The sequence below is a fragment of the Myodes glareolus genome, chromosome 3 (genome assembly GCF_982192425.1).
Source record: "Myodes glareolus chromosome 3, mMyoGla1.1, whole genome shotgun sequence".
Taxonomy (NCBI): domain Eukaryota; kingdom Metazoa; phylum Chordata; class Mammalia; order Rodentia; family Cricetidae; genus Myodes; species Myodes glareolus.
This window is the reverse complement of record NC_142028.1, coordinates 72314832-72337736: the sequence shown is the minus strand read 5'-3', so window position 1 is coordinate 72337736 and position 22905 is coordinate 72314832. Positions and strand designations below refer to the sequence as shown.

The 22905-nt window shown below is 40.7% G+C and overlaps 1 protein-coding gene across 3 annotated transcripts in view; it reads right to left on the bottom strand.

Annotated features, from left to right (window-relative positions):
- Nfyc (nuclear transcription factor Y subunit gamma) overlaps positions 1–22905 on the bottom strand; it is a 69496-nt gene that overhangs the window by 24389 nt on the left and 22202 nt on the right. For all 3 annotated transcript variants that reach the window (XM_048434554.3, XM_048434555.3, XM_048434556.3), the window contains exons 2-3: positions 12107–12219; positions 654–725 (exon numbers count right to left, since the gene is read on the bottom strand). In XM_048434554.3, the coding sequence (XP_048290511.1) occupies positions 654–725; positions 12107–12211 (177 nt within the window). In that variant the 5' untranslated portion in view covers positions 12212–12219. The remainder of the gene's footprint in view (positions 1–653; positions 726–12106; positions 12220–22905) is intronic.

Here is a 22905-nt window from a genome sequence, read left to right as displayed (position 1 = left end):
GAGCTAAGGAGAGCTCAATGACTCTGGTCTAACAGCAGGGAACAAGCACAGAACCAAACTAGGCCCTCTGAATGTGTGTGACAGTTGTATGGCTGGGGCAGACTGTGGGGCCACTGGCAGTGAGACCAGGATTTATCCCTACTACTTGTACCGTAAAACTTTTAGAACCCATTCTCTTTGGAGGGATACCTTGTTCAGCCTAGATATAGTGGAGAGAGCCTTGGTCCTGTCTCAAAGCAATGTGCTAGATTTTGGTGACCTCCCATGGGAGGCCTTACCCTCTCTGAGAATAAGGATTGGGTGTGGAGTAGCAGGGAAGGTGAAAGGAGCGGGAGGAGGGGAGGGAGTGGGAACTGGGATAGGTATGTAAAATGGGAAAATTAAAAAAATTAATTAAAAAAAATTAGGGGACAGCCCCTGATCTCAGAAGCAAACAGTATCTGGGAAAAAACTCACACAATATCCCTGATTTTCAAAGAAACATCATACAATAACAAAATTTTTTTAGTTTAAGGTCACTTCATTTTAGATAAAAGCCAAATAAAATCATAGGCAACATACCCTAATATTTTCCTTTCTGTTAAATTGTATGCCCGAGAACAGTACCCATAGTTTCAGCTCTAATATGAATCTTAAAGATAAGGAGAATTCACCTTCACATCTTCGTCCAGTTTCATAATCTTCTTAATACGAGCCAGTGGGAGTTCCTGTACTCGGAAATCTTTCTGAAATGAGCAACAAGAGGCACATGAGTAGGGGGATGGCCAGCAGAGTGGCAAAGCACAGGCAGAGCAGACAGACTGGCATAGAACCCTCCGCTCAGGAAATACGGCAGGGGAGGAAGGACAGATAAATTAACGAAATACAAGCTCTGGACAAAATTCTTCACTTAGCCCTTGTGGAGCTCCAAGTTCTCACAGTGCCCTCATGAAAGACAGGCAGTAAAAAGTCCTTCATTTCTGCTCAGGAGAGATTCATTCATTTCGAGTATCTCCTCTTCTTTCCCTTTGTTTTTTGCTTTGTTTTGTTTTGTGGTTGTTTTGGGTTTTTTTTTCTATATAACAGCTCTGACTTTCCTGGAACTCGCTTTGTAGACCAGGTTGACCTGGAACTCAGAGATCTGCCTGTCTCTGCCTCCCATGTGCTGGGCAACCTAGTTTACTAATCAACAATATGAAGATTAAGATGAAATCTCTGCCTCCAATGCTTTCCCTATCTTGTCAGTTCTTCTGTTTGTTTGAGACAGGACCTCAAACTCCAGAGTACCTTCCTGCCAGTTTTTTACTCTGTGAAGACCCTAAGGGTGTAAGTAAATTTAGCAGCTGCCTCTAGAGATAGTCCTGCTACTTTTTCTTTAACAAACAAAAATGCGATGGGAAAATACACTAATATTGGCTGGGAGTTAAGAAAAACTTTTTTTTTTTTTTTGGACGAGCGGTGGTGGCGGCGCACACCTTAAATTCCAGCTCTGAGAGGCAGAGGCATTCAGATCTCTGAATCTGAGGTCAGCCTGGTCTACAAAACAAGTTCCAAAACAGCCAGGGCTACAGAGAAAAACCTTGTCTCAAGAGACCAAAAAAACAAAAACAAAAAAACAAACAAATAAAAAGAACTTTTTTGAGTAGTGCCACTCAAATTATGTGGAATTTAAGCCCCCGTCCTGGCTTCATTTTGAAACTACTATTTAACCACATGCACAAGGGCGGATATAATTCTAGAAATAAAAACTAACTTGAATTTTGGAGCAGTAGTGAACAGAAAGCTATAATGAGAGACTAGCACGTGCTGAAGCTAGGCATCAAACGACTGCTCTGTAAGGGCCTATAGTGTGACTCTCTAAACCCAGTATGATCACCTGGGTATACACTTTGTTATATTATGGAAGAACTATTGTTTGAGATTTGATAAAAGATTAACAAGCATAGGGAACTTTCTTTTCCAAAACTAGCAGAAAACTAATATGCATGTCAAAGAAGGCATTCTAGAAAAATATCACTAGGCTTCCTAGCTTCTCCTCTGAAACCAATATATATAGACAGAGGATAAACTATTAGAATAAAATATCTAAGACAGCTAATGGGGCTGGGCACTAGAGTGTACAACTTGAGCTCCAGCACTAGAGAAGCAGAAGAAGGAGATCTCTGTGAGTCTGAGAAGACCAGCCTGGTCTATAGAATGAGTTCCTGGACAGCCAGTGATACATAGTAAGACCATTTCTCAAAAACAAACAAAAAAGAATGGGCAGCATAGAGGAATACCTTCAAAGCAGAAACTTTATAAAAGGATACCCAATGTCTCTACACATACTAACAAGCTACTCGGTGCTACAAATTCAAATACCATTTTTTCATATTTTTTTCTTCCAAATTAGGTAACATTCTCCTCAAAGCCTCTACTATAACTAACCCTAGGGTGGCAGAGGCTGAGAGGTTCAGTCATTACAATATTACCAGAAGACAATAGAGTACATTCTAACCTTGTTTCTGCTCCTCTTTCATTCAGTGTATCCCCGTAGCCCAACCTAACCTGTGACACCTATGACTTTATGAAAGTACAATCCTATCCCTATTTTTAAGAAACTTTCATTTGCCAAATACAGTCACATCAAAAACATTATATAGCCTCTTACACTAGAGAGAGGACATATGGGGTCCCATTAGGACACGAGGAAGGGAACAACCAGCTGGCAAATTGGGGCTAGAGGAAAAGAAGAGTTGGGAAATGTTCCACAGGAAAGGTGACAGGAATTATGTCCACATGATAGTAAGACTTGTATTCTCACAGAGAGAATAGGAAGCACCAAATACCACCTGCAGTTGTCAAAAGTATGACCTGGGAGCAAAGGAGAGCAGGAGCAAAGAGAGAGCTGGATTAGGGCCATATACTTGAAGGTATTTTTAAAAAGTGTTTAATCACAGCAATCTATCCCTTGCTTTCTTAGTAATGTGGTGCATCACACAGGATGATAATGTTGCTTAGAAATGTCAGAGAGAAAGTAAGTAAGGGGTATAACTCTCAAAGTCCTCCATGGATACACTCAGCACATGACCACAAAAATTAACTCTCTTGCAAAAGTGCTGCTATTTGTCATTAATGCCATTTCCATAAGATTTTTCTAGGATTACTTAACCAAAGCACAGAGTTGAGAGTTGATCCCCCCGCTCTCTTTCTCTCCCACATACATAGACCCCAAAATCAAAAAGTCCTCCTTAGGCCAGTATGGCAGCACATGCCTGTAATCCCAGCATTCAGGTGGCAAAAGCAGGAGGACTGCTCCCAGTTCCAGACCAGCCAGGGCTATATAGCAAGATACTATGAACAAACAAGCAAAACCAAGCACAGGAGTACACACCCCATACTGGGATGTGGAGGTAGGGTGATTAGTGCAAGGTCAGATAGGGTTACAGAGGACTCTGTCTCAAAAATAATTACTCCCACATGCATATACATAATTTGTAAAGAATAGCAACAAGAAGGGAAATAACAGAACACAGATACTATGAGAATAGAAAGCAGGAATACAAGGGTTAAAGAAGAGATGAAGAACAGAATGAAGGAGTGATGAGCTATCCACAACTGGAGGTGTGGTAAAAGATACCTTTAATCCCAGAATTCAAGAGGGAAGTCTATCTATGAGTTCAAGGCCATTCTGGTATACAGAAAGACAGAATGTGCCTACTGATACAATAATGACATGACTATGTAGTAGTAACCAACAACTTTCTGACTGAATTTGAGGCCTGCCCCATTGAAAAAAATTTATGCCCAGTACTCTAGATCTGGGGAATGTGGGGAGACATCTAGGAGAGGACCCTATTACTGTTGGGTTTTTTTCTAAATGTAAAACTACTTTCTAAATAACTACAATTATACCCATAGATTAATGCTGTTTTCAACCTTGGTCTTTTTGACAATGGGTAATTCGTAACTGGTCAAAGTGCTAAGAATAATTGACTGTCAAGCACTTAACCCTCAATGAAACATTTATATCAATACCTCAAAGACTCAGGGGAAATTGTAATAAAAGGGTGAGAAGAATTTAAGAGTTGGGAGATTGGGAGGAATACTGTGAAGCCTTCTAGATAAACCATTGCTGTTAAACTCATGAACTCACAGCAACTATGGTTAACTGTACAAAACCTTTAAGATCAAGCCAGTCAATATTCTACCACGGATGAGAGGGGCTCATGAGGCTGCACCCCTAACTGAGAGTTGCTGCAGGAAGAAGAGTCATTTCCCAAGTTCCCAAGAATGATGCCATATCCATGCCCATGCAAATAGAACTAACTGGAAACAGTGAGTTAATTTCTTTTTAAAAAGGGCATGAAGGTGGCAGGGTAACATTTAGGAAGGTCTAGAGGGGGGAATCTGAGGTGGATATGATCAAGATGCATTGTATACATGTATGAAATTGTTTTTTATTTATTTGTTTGTTTGTTTTGGTTTTTCGAGACAGGATTTCTCTGTAGCATTAGAGCCTGTCCTGGAACTCTCTCTGTAGACCAAGCTGGCCTCCAACTCAGAGATCTGACTGCCCCTGCCTCCCGAGTGCTGGGATTAAAGGCGTCACCACCACCACCCAGATGTAAAAGAATGTAAGATTTCTTTTGTATGTACTCGTGTATCTGTATATGTAAGTGTCACATCACGTGTGTATGAACGTCTATAGAGGATAGAAGAGGGTATCAAATTCCCTAAAGTTAACCTATCCAACCTTTTTATTTTGGAAGATTTCATGATCCCCAAGCCTTGAGCTCTCTAAAGAAGCAGTATGTGGGGGCTGAAAAGATGGCTCAGTGGTTAAGAGCACTTGCTGCTCTTGCAGAATATTCAGGTTTGGCTTCCAGGACCACATGACAGCTCACGAGCATCTGTAACTTCAGTAGCAGGAGACCTGAAACCTTCTTCTGACACCCATAGGTAACAGACACATATATAGTACACATACATACACACAGGCAAAATAAAAACACTCATATACATAAAACAAAACAAATCTTAAAAAATTTTAAAGAGGCAGTATGTGAAAAAATGGATCATAACATGGTGTGGTGGTTTGAATGTAACTGGCCCCCATAATCTCATAGGGAGTGGCACTATTAGGAGGTGTGTCTTTGTTGGAGTAAATGTGGCCTTGTTGGAGGATTTGTGTCACTGTGGGGGTGGGCTTTGAGGTTAACTAAGTTCAGAATACTGCCCAGTGTCACAGTTCACTTCCTGTTGCCTGCAAGATGTAGGGCTTTCAGTTACTCTTTCAGCATGTCTGTCTGTACACTGCCATGCTCCCTATCATGACGATAATGGACTGAATCTCTGAAACTGTGAGTGAACCCCCCCCTTAAATGATTCCTTTATAAGAGTTGTCATGGTCATGGTGTCTCTTCACAGTGACAGAAACCCTAACTAAGTCACATGGGGATTATGAGGGTGAGGGGTTCCTGACAACAACCTAGTTTTCTATAATCCCACCCCAGCTTTCTAGACACGCATAAGAGTCCAAGGTCAAGTTTGCAGGAAAGGGGATCTCTCTACCAAGAGCTTACTGAAGCCCCACCCTGGCTTTCATGTCATTGGCAGTCTTGTGAGAGTGAACAGCACTGAATCCTCTTCCAATCGAGCCAAGAGGAAGGACTAACACCCAAACTCTTCCTTGACTTTTCAGGGACTGACTCAGTAAATTGCAGAATAGACTCTCTCTGCACATTCTCTCGCTCCTCACTACTGTGTGAGCACCGTATTTCAATTACTGCCATGTTAAAGTGCCAAGTTTCAAGAAACCTGAAATTACTCAGTTGAAAGCCAAAGAAAAGTCAGTGGGTTTTTAAGCTGTACTACAGACAGAATCCAGAGTTTTAGGTAACAGAAACCTCTTCTACTCAGCCATTGAGAGATCTAGAATGTCAAGATTCTTCGTCCTTCTTAAAGCGATGATTTTCATGATTGGCTTCATTTTGGAATTGCCTGGGCTATGTTGCAGACTGACCACAACAGAACTCCAAGGGTAGAATCCTGGCATCAAGTTTTTTGAAAACTCCCTTCATAGCTATTACCAAGCATTAGGGTTAAGGGCCACTCTCTTAACTAGGCCTTGTTACTCAAATGCTATCCTTAGACTAGTAATGACATTACCTAAGAATGCAAAGGAAACAGTCTCAGGATTCACTTCAGACTACTAAATCAGAATTAATTTTCAGCTGGTTTCCCTCCTGGGGCTCTCACAAACATTAAGTCTGCAAAGCACAGATCCATAGGAAGAGCTTATAACACATGACCTGTTTTCTGGATTGTTATTCAAACAGGCTCTCATTGTGTGGCTCTAGCTGGTCTGAAACTGCTATGTAGACCAGGATGGCCTTGAACTCAAGAGATCCACCTGCCACTGCTCTTCCCAAATGCTGGGGTTAAAGGAAGCCACCTTACCAGGCCCAGGACCTGTTTTAAAGATTTGTTTTTATTCATTTTACACATATGAGTACTTTGCCTACATGTATGTCTATGAGTGCTTGTTGCCCATAGAGACCAGAAGAGACTAAAGTTACAGATGGTTGTGGATGAAGGAAACTGAATCCAGGTCCTCAGGAAGAACAGACACCAGTACTTTTAAATGCTGAGCCATCTCTTCAGACCCCAGGACCTGTGTTTTACCAGTCCATCAACCTTAAATGTTCATGATTTGACTATAGTGTTAGGAATGTCATTGTCCAGCCTAGAATTGTTACAGTATGAAAAGATGAAGTTGTAAATGAAAGGAAAATGACTTAACTACTAATTACAGCTATGTGAATGCTGAACTGGACATAGAGTAAGCCGAGGGAAAATTAGATTTCTCAAGATTCAGGATCCTCACCATTTTGCCCCATCCACACCTACCCAAATCACTACTCTCAAAGACTTTCTCTTCCCCACTCTCAAAGAGGTCCTGACGATTATAAAACTCAATGCCAAGATGTGGCATCACAGGTGTTTGGGACGCTGAAAGGACAATCCCCAGCCTCCTCCCTCTGCTCCAATGAGCGAGACAGAGTAGGGAGAGAAATGTGGATCCTCAATGACATCCCTTGCCACTACTTACAAGCGTAGAAAACATCTGTCACTGACTCTCCCTAGAGCCTCAGTAAACAGGCATATATAAAGTTTTATGTAATCACTAAGGGGCATGATTAGCGTTAGGATTTGTAACCATTGCTGAACACTTGGATTCATGGACAATTACAGAACTTTTAAGAATATGGGAGCAGTATGGTCAAGTTGAGATGAAGGATAAATCGCTATTACCTGATTCCGACTAAAACAACTGAGAACAGGTATGCTCAGTACATCATGAAAAATACCACCTGTCGGGGCTGGAGAGTTGGCTCAGAGGTTAAGAGTACTGCCTGCTCTTCCAAAGGTCCTGAGTTCAATTCCCAGCAACCACATGGTGGCTCACAACCATCTGTAATGAGATCTTGTGCCCCCTTCTAGCCTGCAGGCAGACATGCAGGCAGAGTACTGAATACTGTATGCATAATAAATAAATAAATCTTTAAAAAAAAAAAGAGAGAAAAAAATAAAATTTATAAAAAAAAAAAAAAAAAGAAAAATACCACCTGTCAAAGTTTAATTAGTTGCTTTGGAGCAACCTCAGCCCCAAGTCAGACAACACCACTTTTACAAATATTCTTGTTTTACTTATATTTGGATAATTTAAGCATAATAGATTTTTTAAAAATCTGCTCAAGAAAAAAAGAAAAAGAAAAAATTGAAAAGAAAAAAAATCTGCTCAATATTTTAAGTATCACCTAAGAGGATCTGATATATCTGGGGAAGTCTATTATCAATCTAGGTGTGGTGGTACACTTCTATAACTCCATCCCATGGGAGGGGGAGGCAGACACAGGAGGATTTCTGCAAATTCAAGGCCAGCCTGGTCTACACAGGGTGATTCTAGATAGGCCAGCGATATATAGCACGACCTTGTCAACTCCCTTTCCTCAAAACTCTAATTCTAAGCACCACCAATATCTGGAAAGACCCAAATTAAGTGCTAAAATGCTGCACAGGCAGAGGTATAGTCAGAGAAGTGGAGGCCTTCATATGCTACAGGCCTGAGACTAACCACAGGCCTGAGCTCTTAGAACAAACACCCCAACCCCACTCTCTCATGAGAGTGGAACTGGTATTGCTCTGCACTAAGTCTTCAGTGAAGTCTGATTCATCCAGTCATTCATTATGCAGCTCTTTTTTAAAAATGTTGTTTGTTTATTATGCATACAGTATTCTGTCTCTATGTACTCCTGCAAGCCAAAAGAGGGCACCAGACCTCATAATGGATGGTGTGAGTCACCATTTGGTTGCTGGGAACTGAACTCAGGACCTCTGTAAGAGCAGCTAGTGTTCTCAATCTGAGCCATCTCTCCAGCTCCCCATTATGTTGCTCTTATATGTCAGTCACTCTCCTAAGCAGATGTTACAACAGAAGCCTAAAGAATCTTTCAGAGATACATGGAAATAAAATTTTAGTTTTAAGTCAATGAAGAACAGCACTTCTTACAATTCTTTCTCTTCACCTACAAAGCTTGAACCAGAAGGATACTTACCACACCAGCTTGACCCAAATCAAATAAGCACATAAAATCAAATAAACATGACCATTAAATTATATGATGGCTAATCTTGGCTGTCAACTTTACTGTAGCTGATAGCCAGGGGGTGGTGGCACACGCCTTTAATCCCAGCATTCGGGAGGCAGAGGCGGAAGGATCTCTATGGTGAGTTCAAGGCTAATCTGGGCTATAAGAGATAGTTCCAGGACGGCTCCAAAGCTACAAAGAAACCCCCTGTCTAGAGAAAAAGAAAGAAAAAGAGAGAAAGAAAGAAAGAGAGAGAGAGAGAGAGAGAGAGAGAGAGAGAGGGAGGGAGAGGGAGAAAGAGAGAGAGAGAGAGAGAGAGAGAGAGAGAGAGAGAGAGAGAGAGAGAGAGAGAAACGGGCTGGAGAGATAGCTCAGTGGTTAAGAGCACTGCCTGCTCTTCCAAAGGTCCTGAGTTCAATTCCCAGCAACCACATGGCCTGCGGAATATGGCCTGCAGAATACATATTGAGAATACTGTATACATAAGAAATAAATAAATCTTAAAAAAAAAAAAACTTTACTATAGCTGAAATCAACTAAGACACCAAATGCTGGAGCACTCCTGCGAAGGATTTTCTTGATCAGATTATCTGAAGTGGGAAGACCCACCCTAAATCTGGGTAGCACCTGGTGGCAGCCTACATAAAAGGATAAGGAGAAAAGAGCCCTTTGCTTTTTGTCTGCTTGCCCTCACTGTCAATGGCAAGTTCACATGTCTTGCTATAGCATTCCTTTGCTGGTATCAGAACCAACTTCTTGAGGATTCCAACAAAGACTAGAGACCAGGATCCCTTCAAGAATCCTCTTGGCCTTCAGCACCAGTTTGGGCCCAGCTGAGCATCTACCAGATTCTTGGCTTCTCCAGTGTAAGACACTCATTGTTGGTGAGTCAATTGTGTTTGAGTGTGTGTTCTTTTAGAAAACCCTGATTAGCTGGGCGGTGGTGGCTCACGCCTTTAACCCCAGTATTGAGGAGGCAGAGGCAGGCGGATCTCTGTGAGTTCGAAGCCAGCCGGGTCTACAGAGTGAGCTCCAGGATAGCCAGGGCTACACAGTGAACCCGTCTTGAAAAACAACAACAAAACATTATCTTTCAAAAATCTGTGCAAAATATCCCGCTTCTGACTTTGTGATTTCACTGTGATCCCCTTTGTTCTCTATCTGAAACAGCATGGATAACCAACACTTGGGACTACTGAACAGAAACAGATCTTCTCACTAGAAATCCATTCTGTACTCGGGCCACCCAAAAAAGACTCAGGAAGGCTCAATCATCTAAAACTCCCTTTGTGTAAACGAACATCACCCAGTAGTCCATTCAGAACATTAACTACCCTGATATCAGTGGGTATGTATCACAGTTAGAAGTTAGTTTAATTTGTTGCTTATTTACAGTCTTATGGAACACATTTTCCATAAGGACAATGATCTAGTCTGTTGGCATACTACTAGAGTCACAGAAGACAGCACAGGCCAAAGTAGATGAAAAAATAGAATTTGTTGAGTAAATAAATAAACAAATCAATCAATCTTGTTTACCAGAGTATACTAAACGTAGGTTTAGCAGTTTAGTATACCACTAAACTGAAGACATTAGCTTCCATGTCAGGAAAAAAATCCAGGGTCTGTTCTGTCAGCATGCTAATATCTCCAAAGTAGTAATGGCACAAGACACAGTGAATCCCTTCAGTACTTGCTAAGACACCAAACTGAATGTCTTCATTGAAGAACATGTGGTGCGGGAGAATTGTCTGTATTCTGTCAATCATGTATTTTAATAAAACGCTGATTGGCCAGGCAGAAAGTGTAAGTGGGTCAACCAGACAGGAAGTAGAGGCGGGGCGATGAGAACAGGAATATTCTGGGAAGCAGGAAGCTCCCTCTTGCATTCCTGCCCAGAACATGGAAGAAGCAACATGTGAGCTGACAGCTGAAAAAGGTACCAAGCCATATGGCTAACATAGATGAGAATAATGGGTTAATATAAGCTATAAGAGTTAACAAGAAGCCTGAGCTAATGGGCCAATCAGTTTAGAATCTTATAGAGATCTCTGTGTGATTGATTTTCTCTGGGACTTGCCGGCTGTGGGGTACTGGGCGGGAACAGATACCCCAACAAGCCGGCCCTCACACAACAAACATGACAATGTATTTTGAAAATACTTCTATTTTATTTTGCCTTCTCCTGAACTACATACTACATTCCGACCCCCAACCTTTACTATACTTAACTTCTTTCTTGCTATTCCTTTAACTCAAGGTTCTTTCCTCTGGAACAAAGTCTCTGCACATCCACTTTTTGCTATCTAGGATAGAACTATTTTTCTACCTCATGCAAGTGGCTAATGTTCATTCACCTTTCAAGACTCAATAAAAATAAGCATAATATTCTTTTTTCTTTTTTGTTTCTTATTAAGTTTTATTAAGGCTCAATTCATCAGGTTGGTAGCAAGTACTGTACCTCCTGAGTCATCTCAGCACCTCTATATGCTGTCATTTAAAGTCTTCTCTAGCTCAACCAGACAGAAAAAGGTACTACACTGCCTTTGGGGCTCCCTCAGCACATTCCTATTTACTGCTTCTGGACTAACCACTGCGACTGTGTCCATAAATATTAAGTATCTATTGACTAATTACTCTAGTTGTAATTAGAAGACTGTAAGCTTCTCAAAGTTGGGGTTGCATTGTGACTTTTCTAAGTCCACAGTATCAACAGGAGATGATTTTAGTTCAAAGGGACATCTGCCAGTCTATGAAGATTTTTGTTGTTGTTGTTGTTGTTGTTGTTGTTATTGTCACAAGTAGGGGAAGGAGAGTGTTACTGACAGTGAGTAGAGGCCAGGATGCTGCTAAACCTGCAATCCATTGAACAGTCCCTGAGAACAGAGATGTGATAACGCTGTCAATGAGAAAGCCTGAACTCAATTTATCTTTTTTTTTTCCCTTTCTTTCTTTTTTCTTTTGTTTTTTTGAGACGGGGTTTCTCAGTAGCTATGGAGCCAGTCCTGAAACTCGGCTCTGTAGACCACACTGGCCTCAAACTCACAGAGATCCACCTGCCTCTGCCTCCGGAGAGCTGGGATTAAAGGCATGCACCACCACCACCTGGCTTAAGTGTATCTTTCAACACCTGGAAAGAATACTGGCTTACAGCACATCTCCTGAATAAGCCACCAACAGTTTTCATCCAATTACAAAAAGATGGTACAGCCAATGAATTAAGCTAAAGAAACAGGCTAACTACTACAGGAAGAGCAACCTTTGCTTCTCTGTACTTCCTAAAGTGCCAGTTTCATCAGCCTGCCTCCAAGTAGAGTATCAAACAGTTACTTGGTCACAAACAACACCCTGGCATCACCTCGTCCAAGGGGAAGTCTACTTTCCTTTCCCAACATATAGGTCAGGAAAGTCCTATGCCTTTGTGAGCACTTGCAAATGAAAGTGTTTGTGACTTGTTTCTGCTGTCTGCTTTGGAGCTCAATGCTCTTCCTTACCACTGTTAAGTTCCGTATTTCTTCCATGACTCTGGGCCAGAAGGACTGGAGGCTTTGCTGGGCATCACTGCTGCTGGTACCGCCAAACCCTCCTTCTGTGGACATTTTCAAAACTGAAAACACACACAGACAAGAAACAGATTAGAACTAATAAAGTCATACTTGCTCCCCAGGTTAGTTGTTATCTTTCTTTGGGTGTTCTCACTGGTTTAACTGTTTCCGTATGTTAAGGTGTATGTTGTACTGACAAGCTGGAAGTTTGCCAGCCTGAGCTACATGAAACCCTGTAGGGAGGAAGGGAGGGAGAGAGGGAGGGAGGGAGAAAGGAAGGAAAAGAAAAAAAGCAAGCAAGAAAGAAAAGGAGGGTGAGATGGCTCAGTGGGTACCCCCATGGTAAAAGGAAAGAACCACCTACAAGTTGTCCTTTGACATCCACAATGGGGGCTACAGCGCACTCAGAGATCCCCTTGCCTCTACTTCCAGAGTACTGGCATTATAGACATATGTCACCACATCTAGTTCACGTGGCATTGGGGACTAAATTCAGGCTTGGTACTTACTAAACAAATATTCTACTGAGCTACATCTCCAGTTCCTTGAAGAAAGTTTTAATTTAATTATATTAATAATTTCTTATGAGATATTCATGACAAGAGTGAAAAAAATCAACCTTTTACTCAATAGGCAAATTTTTTATAAAAACTTTTCTAGCCAGACGTGGTAGTACACCCTTGTAATGCAGTCTTCAGGACACTGAGGTAGAGGACTGAGAGTTCAAAGCTAGCTCAGGCTAAATAGTGGGACCCTGTCTCAAAACAGAGTAGTAGTGATGAGGAAATGGATATGTAGCTCAGTGGGAGGGCACTTGCCTAGTATTTACAAAGTCTCCCGAGTTCCCTAGCATCACACACAAAAATAATATATTTAATACTGAGTATGGTGGCTCATACATTTAATCTCAGCATTGGGGGAGGGGGCTGAGGAAAGATTATCTTTAGTCGGAGGGCAGCCCAGGCTACTGAGTGAGACCATATCTGAAAACAAAAACAAACAAACAAAATCCAGAAATAATCTAACTTTGTTGCAGGGAACAATGGACAGGTGTGACCTTAGCACTCTGCTACACAAAAAGGGAAAATCTGCACCAGTGTTAGTGATACCTTTCCTTCACCCACTGACGACTACATTTAGTTGGAGCATGGGCACCTGTGAGATGTAACATTTGGCAAGCTTTAACTGTTTTCTAATCTCCCGTCTAAGCACACAAATATAAGGGTACACAATTCAAGAAGCACTTTTACAACCATCCTGCAGTTTGCCTTAAATTGAACAGTGCATATTCTTCCTTTACCTGCCTATATGTATGAGCCACCAGGACAGGCTTTCAAATTTACACTATATCTCAAGCAATATAGTGCATAAAAAACAAAATTATTAAAGTAACACAGCCTAAGTATAAATACACATTAATTCTGCTGAATTAAATTCTCAAAAAAAGGGGGGAGGGGAGCAACCTGAGTTACTGTAGTAATTAACACATAAATGGCAACTGAATTGATCTTGCTACAGAATTAGCTCATTTATAATCTTTATATACCATGGAAAAACATGCATCATCATCTGGGTAATGAAACACATATTTAAATTAGAAGAATTATTCCTAATAACAGCACTTGGGAGGTAGAAGCAGGAGAATGGGCGATTTTGAGGCCAGCCTGGGCTACACAGTGAGACCATGTAGGAGCTTGAGGAAATCAGGATTCTTTTCTTTCTATGTAAAGTCATTATCTACCACTGGATAAAGCCATTTATATAACGCTGACAAAGATAAAACTGTCTTTAGACCAAGCACATTAACTTACATCACTCTTATCAAAAATGCAATATAGAATTTCTCAGATTTAATTCATTATTGATATTCAATTTATTATTCATGTTCATTAATTACTTTATAAGTTCTTGAATAAAACTTCCTGTTTAATGAGTTGAAGTATTCAATGCTGTTGCTGAAAGTATTTTCAACTCCCAGTATCTATTAATTTATCTGATTTTAAATTAACTGATTTTATAAATGGTTTCCTTTCCAAAGCTAAAGAGGGAAGCCTCAAAGTCCATCATGAAAATGTTATTTCTCTAGTGCTCAACTCAACATCTCCCCAAAGACTTCCTCAACTGGCCTCACCCAGTATTCCCTTGAATTTGACCTAAGTATGAGTCATCTTTGGTTCCCGCACAGCAACTAGCACATGGTATGGTGACTATCATGATGGCCAAGAGAGTCACTCAGTATGGCCTCTCTAGGAAAAGGGGCAGCCTGGACAGTTTGACCCTGAAAGAGACTTACTAGGATCACCTACACAACCAAAAGAAGCGCTTATACAGGAATCTCAAAATAAAGGGTTTTCTCAGGCTGGTAAGATGATTCAGCCAGTAAAAGTGTTTGACTTAAGATGCAAAACCTGAATTCAATGTCTGGGTGGTGTGCTGCATACCTTTAACCCCAGCACTTGGGAAGCAGAGGCAGCCAAACACCAGCCTCATAAAACATATGAAATAAAACCAGGACACTGGCTACAGAGCAAGACTCTGCCTCAAAAATCAAAATAAATCAGGCGGGAGTGGTATAAGCCTAATCTCAGCACTTGTTGCAAGGGAGAGGCAGGTAGATCTCCAAGTTTGAGGCCAGCCTGGACTACACAGTGAGTTCCAGGACAGTCAGAAAAACCATCTCTCAAAAAACCAAAATCAAAATAAGGAAAATAAGTGTTGTGCTGCACACCTGTAACCCAGCACAAGAGTCTACTGGCAGGAGGATCACTGCAAATTGGAGGCTATACTGAGTTCCAATAAGAAAAGATACAAAGAAACTTAAGGGCTCTCTCTCTCTCTCTCCCTCTCTCTCTCTGGTGCGTGTGTGTGTGTGTGTGTGTGCACGCGCGCGCGTGTTTGTCTCATCTTGTGTGTACGTGTGTCTTTGTTTTCTCTCTGTTTTTCTCTTCTTTAAGCAATAAATGTCTCCCTCTTCTTAAATAAAAAAAAAAAGAAAAGAAAAGAAACTTAAGGCTTGGGTGACAAAACTGTTCAACAGATTGAACAGAGGAACTTGCTGTAAGGCTGAAGTTGATCAGCGGAGCCCACATAAGTAAAGGAGACAATCAGCTCCTTTCCTTCACACACATGCTATGGTATATAAGTCCCCTCACATATACAAAAATAAACAAATGTAATTTCAAATAAATTTTAGCTAGGCATGATGAAATGCACATTTAATCCCAGCACTTGAAAGACAGAGGCAGGCAGATCTCTGTGAATCGGAGGTCAGCCTGGTCTACAGAGTGAGTTTCAGGACAGCCAGCCAGAGCTACACAGAGAAACCCTGTCTCAAAAAGAAACCAAATTATAAAGTAAAATTAAATTAAAGAAATGTAAGCTTTATTGAAATATTTGATATAGTTTCTTCTAAAACTGTACCTTTCAGGCTTTAATTCTCTATTCCTTGGCATGTACTTCATTCTCCATCCACTTGGGAGGTGGAGGCAAGAGTTTAAGATCAATATCAGTCTGGACTACACAGGCCCTGTCTCAATAAACAAAAAAATAAACAAAAAAATACCTCTAATGTCATAAAAGAACTGTTCAAGGAAAACATAAAACACAGGAAATTCCCTCCAAGACTAATTATTGCCTGCCATGATGGCATAATCTCACCACTTGGGAGGCAGAGGCAAAGGATTGTTTCAGATTAAAATTAACAAACAAGAGCTTGTTTGTTGGGCTGTACAGTGAGAACCTATCTAAAAACAAGAACAAACAAACAACAAAAAAAGATCAATTCTTTTTTTTTAAAGATTTATTTATTATGTATAAGTGTTCTGTCTGTACGTATGCTTGAGGGCCAGAAGAGGGCACCAGATCTCACTACAGATGGCCATGAGCCACCATGTGGTTGCTGGGAATTGAACTCAGGACCTCTGGAAGAGCAATCAGTGCTCTTAACCTCTGAGCCATCTCTCCAGCCCCAAAAAGATCAATTCTTGACCAATGTTACTTACTTAAAAGACTGACCAACCCTATAGCCATCATGTTTTAACTAAAAACAATGTTCGTATTAAATGTAAATAAATTTTAGGCCTTTACTGTCTGGAAAGCAATCACATGTTGGTAATATCACACACATACTCATTTACTGGTTTCATTCCACCTCCAATACGTGTGCTCTAAATATGCAGTGCTCTCAGCAGCTAGAAGAGAGCACGGATCCCCCGGAACTGGAGTTAAAAGCAGTTGTGGTTTGTCAGGTGAGTGCTAGGAATGGAACAAGTCCTCTGAAAGAGTAACAAGTTCTCTTAACCACTGAACCAACACTACAGCATGGTATCAACACCTCCCCCCATCAATCAATTAACCAAGTTAAAAAAGAAAAAGAAAGTAGAAAAGTCCCATCCCTGTTTCTTTTCGGTCACTGGTTATTTTTATAGCACTGTGGCGCTCTGGCTGTTAAGAGCGGGTATCATTATGTTACTGTGGCTGGTCTCCAAAGAACTATGCAGAGTTCACTGCTTGCCTCAACATCCATGCTTCAGTTTCCTAAGTGCTAAGATTACATCTGTGTTAAACTCCCACCCCATGTATTAGAACTGGAACCCGAGCCTCTGCATACTAGGCAGATGCTCTAACTGTTGAGCCCTCCACATCTTTTTACTCTCATTTTGACCATGTCTTCCTTTGTCACTGTTTCAAGCACTTTTAGTTCCAGTTCTGCTTAAGTATTCAATGAAGTCATTAACTCCAATTTCTTTGTATAAACCAGCCAAAATTGGAGTGTTATATTTAAAACAGTAACAGCACAATGAAAAGAACGCTAATCTGGAGAAACAGATGAGGAAGGAAAGAGGTGAGACTGAAGCTAATCTGTATATGCTACATAAGACAACGTCTAATTACAATCCAAAGTAAAATAAATTTGAAAACTCAGAACTTCTAAACAAATAATTCTACCAATAACCTGCTTCTCATATTTATATACATGGAACTTAGGATATATGCCATTATCAATCACACTGGCTAAAAATCATTTCAAGGCTTCAGTTCTCTAACCAATTATAAACTGACAACTTCAGAAGGAAAAAAGTAACATTACTCTACAATTTAAGAGACCTGAAGAAATGGCTTAGAGGGTAAAGAGCACTTGTTGGACTTGGGTTCAATCTACAGCATCTACGTGGTGGTTCACAACTGTCTGTAACTTCAATTCTAGGATATCCGCCCTCTTCAGATCTTGGACTCCCGGCAAGCACACGGTACACATGCATACAAGCAGGCAAGCACTCATATACACAAAATACAATTTAAGAATCTAAGAAGTTGATGGAGGCAGAAACAGACTTGTTAGGATACTAATTTGTTAGGTAACTAATTTGTGGCCTTGGGTCCAAGGGCAGTCACTCCAGTAATCTCCTCCAACTTGAACACCTGTCAGAGAGGTCTCCAAAGGTTGTGCAGTAAAGTCCTATAGACCTCATGACTTAAGGATGTGATACCTCAATGAATCCAAAGGAAGGTATGTGACTTGTTTTTTGTTTGTTTGTTTTTTGAGACAGGGTTTCTCTGTAGCTTTGGAGCCTGTCCTGGAACTATCTCACTCTGTAGACCAAGCTGACCTGTCTCTGCCTCCTGAGTGCTAGAATTAAAGGTGCACCATCTCCACCTGGCTGACGACAACAGTCTTTATCTACGTTCATAAGGTAAATCTTCTACTTAGGCAAAAATGTCAGAAGTCTTGCTGTTTGTTTATTTTCTAAATTCTTACATAGCTGATGCTATTAGGCCATAATTATGAGCAGTCTATCACATGGTCACTACTACAAAGATGAACGGAGCCTTGGGGCTGGAGAGCTGGCTCAGAGGTGAAGAGCACTGACTGCTCTTTCAGAGGACTTGAGTTCAATTCCCAGCAACCACGTGGTGGCTCACAATCACCTATAATGAGATTTGGTGCCCTCATCTGGCCTACAGGGAGGACACAGCATAGATAGATAGATAGATAGATAGATAGATAGATAGATAGATAGATAGATAGACAGACAGACAGACAGACAAATGTTGAGAGAGAGAGAGAGATGAATGGAGCCCAACTGATTCTGTAGAGTTCAACCGCCTATGCTGTGTCTACCTCTAGGATTGGATCTAGCTATACACATTCTCCTTAAAGATCTGCTCACAAGGACATATTTTAAAACTGACAACAGAGTTCCTTTTTCTCCTTCAAAATCTTGTTTCTGTTTACTATCTGCTACAATATGGTCTCTGAAACAAGGGCCAGATAATAGAGCTAAGATATAACAGAAAAAAGCAAAACAAACAAACGACAAAAACAAAAAATAAGTGACACATACAAAGAAGCAACATGGTATGGAGAGGATATTTTAAACTTTGTTGCTGCAGAATAGATAATTCCCAACTTTCCTCACCCATGTGAGTGCTCACACTTTAATCATACCCAAATGTGTGGCAGTAATAAAATACTACCATCAATTGTTTGTAGGATGGTGTAAAAGGACCAAATACTGTGTTTAAAATGCTAAAGCATAAACCCAGTAACTACTGCCCACGAAACAAATATGGCATGTGGTCTGGTTTGGTAAATGATGTTTCCTTGAAGACAGCAATCCTTATTTATTTATGTTGTCTATGACTTTCAAAAGAAACCATAGAACCTGCGAATCCTAAATTACAATGTGGCCCCTTAGAGAAAGGGGGTACCAGAGAGTCATGCCAGGTGCTCTACCCATCCTCTGTCAAGGAACACCAGATGAAAACTTGACCATTCCTGGATCACAGAGCTCTTCTGTGGCTTCCCTGACTCCTAACCCATACAGCCTCCATTAAAAGTAGACTGGGCTTGCTCCCTCGGCCCCACAGAAATAACTGTACTGTCTTTAACTCTCCAGCCTAAAGGGAGAAATACATACTTGCAAAAGAATGGAGAGCAACTGGTTTTTCAGGCTCAGAAACTAAAGGAAATTCTGACATCAGCTAGAGCTAGAAAGGCCTGTGCAGTGAGGCTGGGTCCGAGAACAGTCATTTTGCTTCCTGGACCATCTGAGACTTACAAACTTCTCCCCAATTTCTGGCAAGATTTCTGTGTTCAGAAATAAGAAGTGTAATTCTGAATAGTATTTCAAAGACGACAACTTTGGAGATTTGGAATTTACAAATGACTTGCCATAAACATTATCTTTAATTGAACTTCATTTAACTTGGTGATAATCTTATCAGTATCATTCACATTTTACAAAACTAGGCAATTAAAGTTGTTTAAGTTTCCAACACAGTGAATAGGAGCATTAGAATGTAAAAGTTCCAAGGCTCTGTTACAGTATAACTTGTTAAGCCTGTTAGTCTCTTAGTCTCTCCCTTCCCTCCCTCCCCTTCCTCCCTCCCTCCCTCCCTCCCCCACCTCTGTTGTTTCCAGGTGAATGTACTTTCAGAATATTCAAAGATGAATCGTCTCAACAAGGGATTATTGACTTGAATCCTCAGACCAAACATCCACTTGCTCCCAACATCCGTGTAGCTTTCGTTTCTTTCTCTCTCTTTCTCCATGGGGTCTTGCTATGTTGGCCAGTACTCAGTACTCGGTCTCAAGTCATTCTCTTGTCTCAGTTTCCCGAGTGCTGGAACACACACGCCACATCACACCTGCTCTCTTTGGCCTTCTTTCCAGGTTGCCTTTCTTTGATCCTTTCCCTTTCCAAATTTATCAACATCTGTTAAGTACTCAGCTGTGAACAGTGGGGGGCAGTAAAGTACAAGTAAAAAGAAAAATACATTGTACCCGGGGGTCCTGTATGTTTATGATCTTGGGTAAACCACCCAACTCTTTAGAGCCACTATTGTTGACTCAACGACACCTCCTCCTGCCCCCAACAGCTCTAACCAACAACTCCATCGGGCTCTTCTCTAGCTTTACTTGCTTCACTTTTTTCTTAAAAAGCCCTGTTTCATATGCATGGAGATATAAATAAAAATAAAAAGACCTCCCATCTTTTCATAAATATCAAATAGTTAAGACCCTTTTAAACTACTCAATTTAGAACAAAATGTTCTATTAAAAAGAAAAGGAAACATTAAAGCTGGAAGTGATGAGGGATGCTTTAAACTTAACTACTGGGAATGCCAGTGATCAGGATAGATGCAGACTTTCCCCCCAGACTAATCCAGAAACATGTAATCTTGAGGAAACATCTCTTTCTACACAGCAGATTGTATAAACTGGGAAGGTAAGACTACTTCACCTTGTAGAAGCAATCAGAATATAGAGTATAGGGCAACTATCACAATATCAGACCCCACTTAGCCCTATCACCAAAAAAAATAAAAAAATAAAATAAAATAAAATAAGTCTGTTTTGAGCTCCGAAGCAAGTTCTGGATGGAAAACACCTTTAATTCCAGCACATGAGAGCCAGAGGCAGGCAGATTTTTAATTTGAGGCTATCCTGGTCTATAGAGTGGTTAAGAACAGTGACCACTCTTCCAGAGGGCCCAGGTTCAATGCCCAGCACCCACACAGCAGCTCATAACTGTCTGCAACTCCAGTGCCAAGGGGTCCACATGCCCTCCTCTGGCATTGCATGCACAAGTATGCACACAAGCAGGCAAACCAACCATAAAAGTTAAAGAGAAAGTAAAGAAAGCTCCATCTGGGTCCAGCTCTACTTAAACTCCCAGATACAGAAGGAATCTACAAAGCAAGAATTCTGAAGACCAATTCATGGATTATAACTAGTATTTAAAGATCTAGGGTATAACATCGGCAAGAAAAATTGTTTCCCTTTATAACTATAAGGAAATTCAATGTTTATTAATCAGTCTCAATACTTTTCCTTCCCCTCAAAACAGCCTTAGTGTACAATCAAATCTACTTCTACAAGTAGCATTTTCAGACTTATTAATGAGGCTTATAATTATTTTAGCATATTATTTTTTAAGCCTCAAATGTCTACACTCCTATTTTCTTCTTGGTTCTTACATAGCCATCTGTTTCTGGCACACACCCAAGACAAACATACCTTGCATGTAGGGAAGGAGCCATGAATCCAAGAACCAAACACAGGCTCCTCAAGAACTACTCTAAGATCTCAAGAACCCTTGGCCTCGGGTCTTTGAAATTTGTATATAGAGAGATTCCTTCTTAAGTACTTAAATATTCATCTATATAGAAACTTCTGTGCAATAATCCAATAGAAGAATAAAAAAATAGTGACAGGGAAGACACGAAGGGTAGAAATGGAGAAAACTGTTCTCCTTTAGAAATACAGCACAATAGCTAATCACACGTTTCCTTGGACAACAGAGACTGTGCTGGTAAATTAATGGGTCTAAAAACAGCAAGGAGACAGCAATTCTCAATTAAAGACCTGAAGGATTTTCTTTTTTGAGAATTTTTTTTTAAACCAGGTGGTGGTGGCATATTCCTTCAGTCCCAGCACTTGGAAGGCAAAGAAAGGCAGAACTCTGTGAATTCAAGGCCAATGTGGTCTACAGAGCTGCTAGTTTCAGGGCAGCCAAGGCTACACAAAGAAACCCTGTCTCAAAACTACCCCCTTAAAAAAGAGAAGGGAATTGAACCTGGGTGCTCCAGAAGAGCAACCAATGCTCTTAATCACTAAGTCATCTGTTCAGACCTCCCTAGAAAGTTTTATAAGAGTGTCAATACAGGGATGGTTACGATGATTATTTGGAGTGGGAGGAACTAATCCTCCAAGACAACCAAAGCCCAAATCTCCCACTACTGTGTAAAGCAATAAATGGTTAAATCAATCTTCAACAACTGTGCGTCTTTTACACGGTTTAAGCGTGTGCCTTGGGTGTGCTCATGTATATGAGAGCCAGAAGTTGACACTGGGTGTCTTCCTCACTCTTTTAAAGACCTGTTTTTTTGAACTGGCTATATAGAACAAGTTCATAGATCCTCCTCTCTGCCTCCCTCCCCCCCACCCTGCTGGGGTTACAGGTACAAAAAGCCACACCTAGCTTTTTACATGAGTGCTGGGGATCTAAACTCATATCTATATGCTTGTGCAAAAAACACTAATGACTGAGTCATTTCTCCAGTCCTATCCTTTATATTTTTGTTTATGCCTTTATTGTTCCTAATTGTTCTGAAAAACAGGGATCTAAAATGCAAAGTCACCAGGTTGCTATATACTTCAAAGCAGAAACTGATGGTTTTAAGTTTCCAAGTTTGGTAAGCAACAGGATCCTTCAAGTAGTGGGACTAAACCACTAAGTTTCCAGCCAATAGTGGAGATGGAAAGACCTTGTAGACTCAGTTCACGTTCTGGGGCCTGGTGAGACTTTACTATATACAGTATCCAACAGCCTTCATCAGCCCTCCGTCACAGTCGCTCCAATAGCTAGCTACACAGATTCTCTTTGTTTTAATTACTTCACTGAGGGTAAAGCAGGAACTATAAATCACAGCTAGGATGTCTAAAGCAGGCTATCCAGCCATGACTCATCTAAAAATACTGACCTCTGTAGTTCAAGTGACAAACCCAATACATAGCACAAACTGTGCACCTGCATGACTGAAAAATACTGCAAGAATCCTAACTCTGATCTAACCAAGTATCTATTCTGAAAAACATCTATTCATATAACTGTTGTGAACTTAAGATTCAGAAAAGGCAATTCCCCAAATATTTATTACTGCCCATAATATCTACTTGTAATTTGTTCTGAAAAGTGGCTAAGGCCACCTTTTTCAATAATAGCTTTCAAAGTAATTCAATT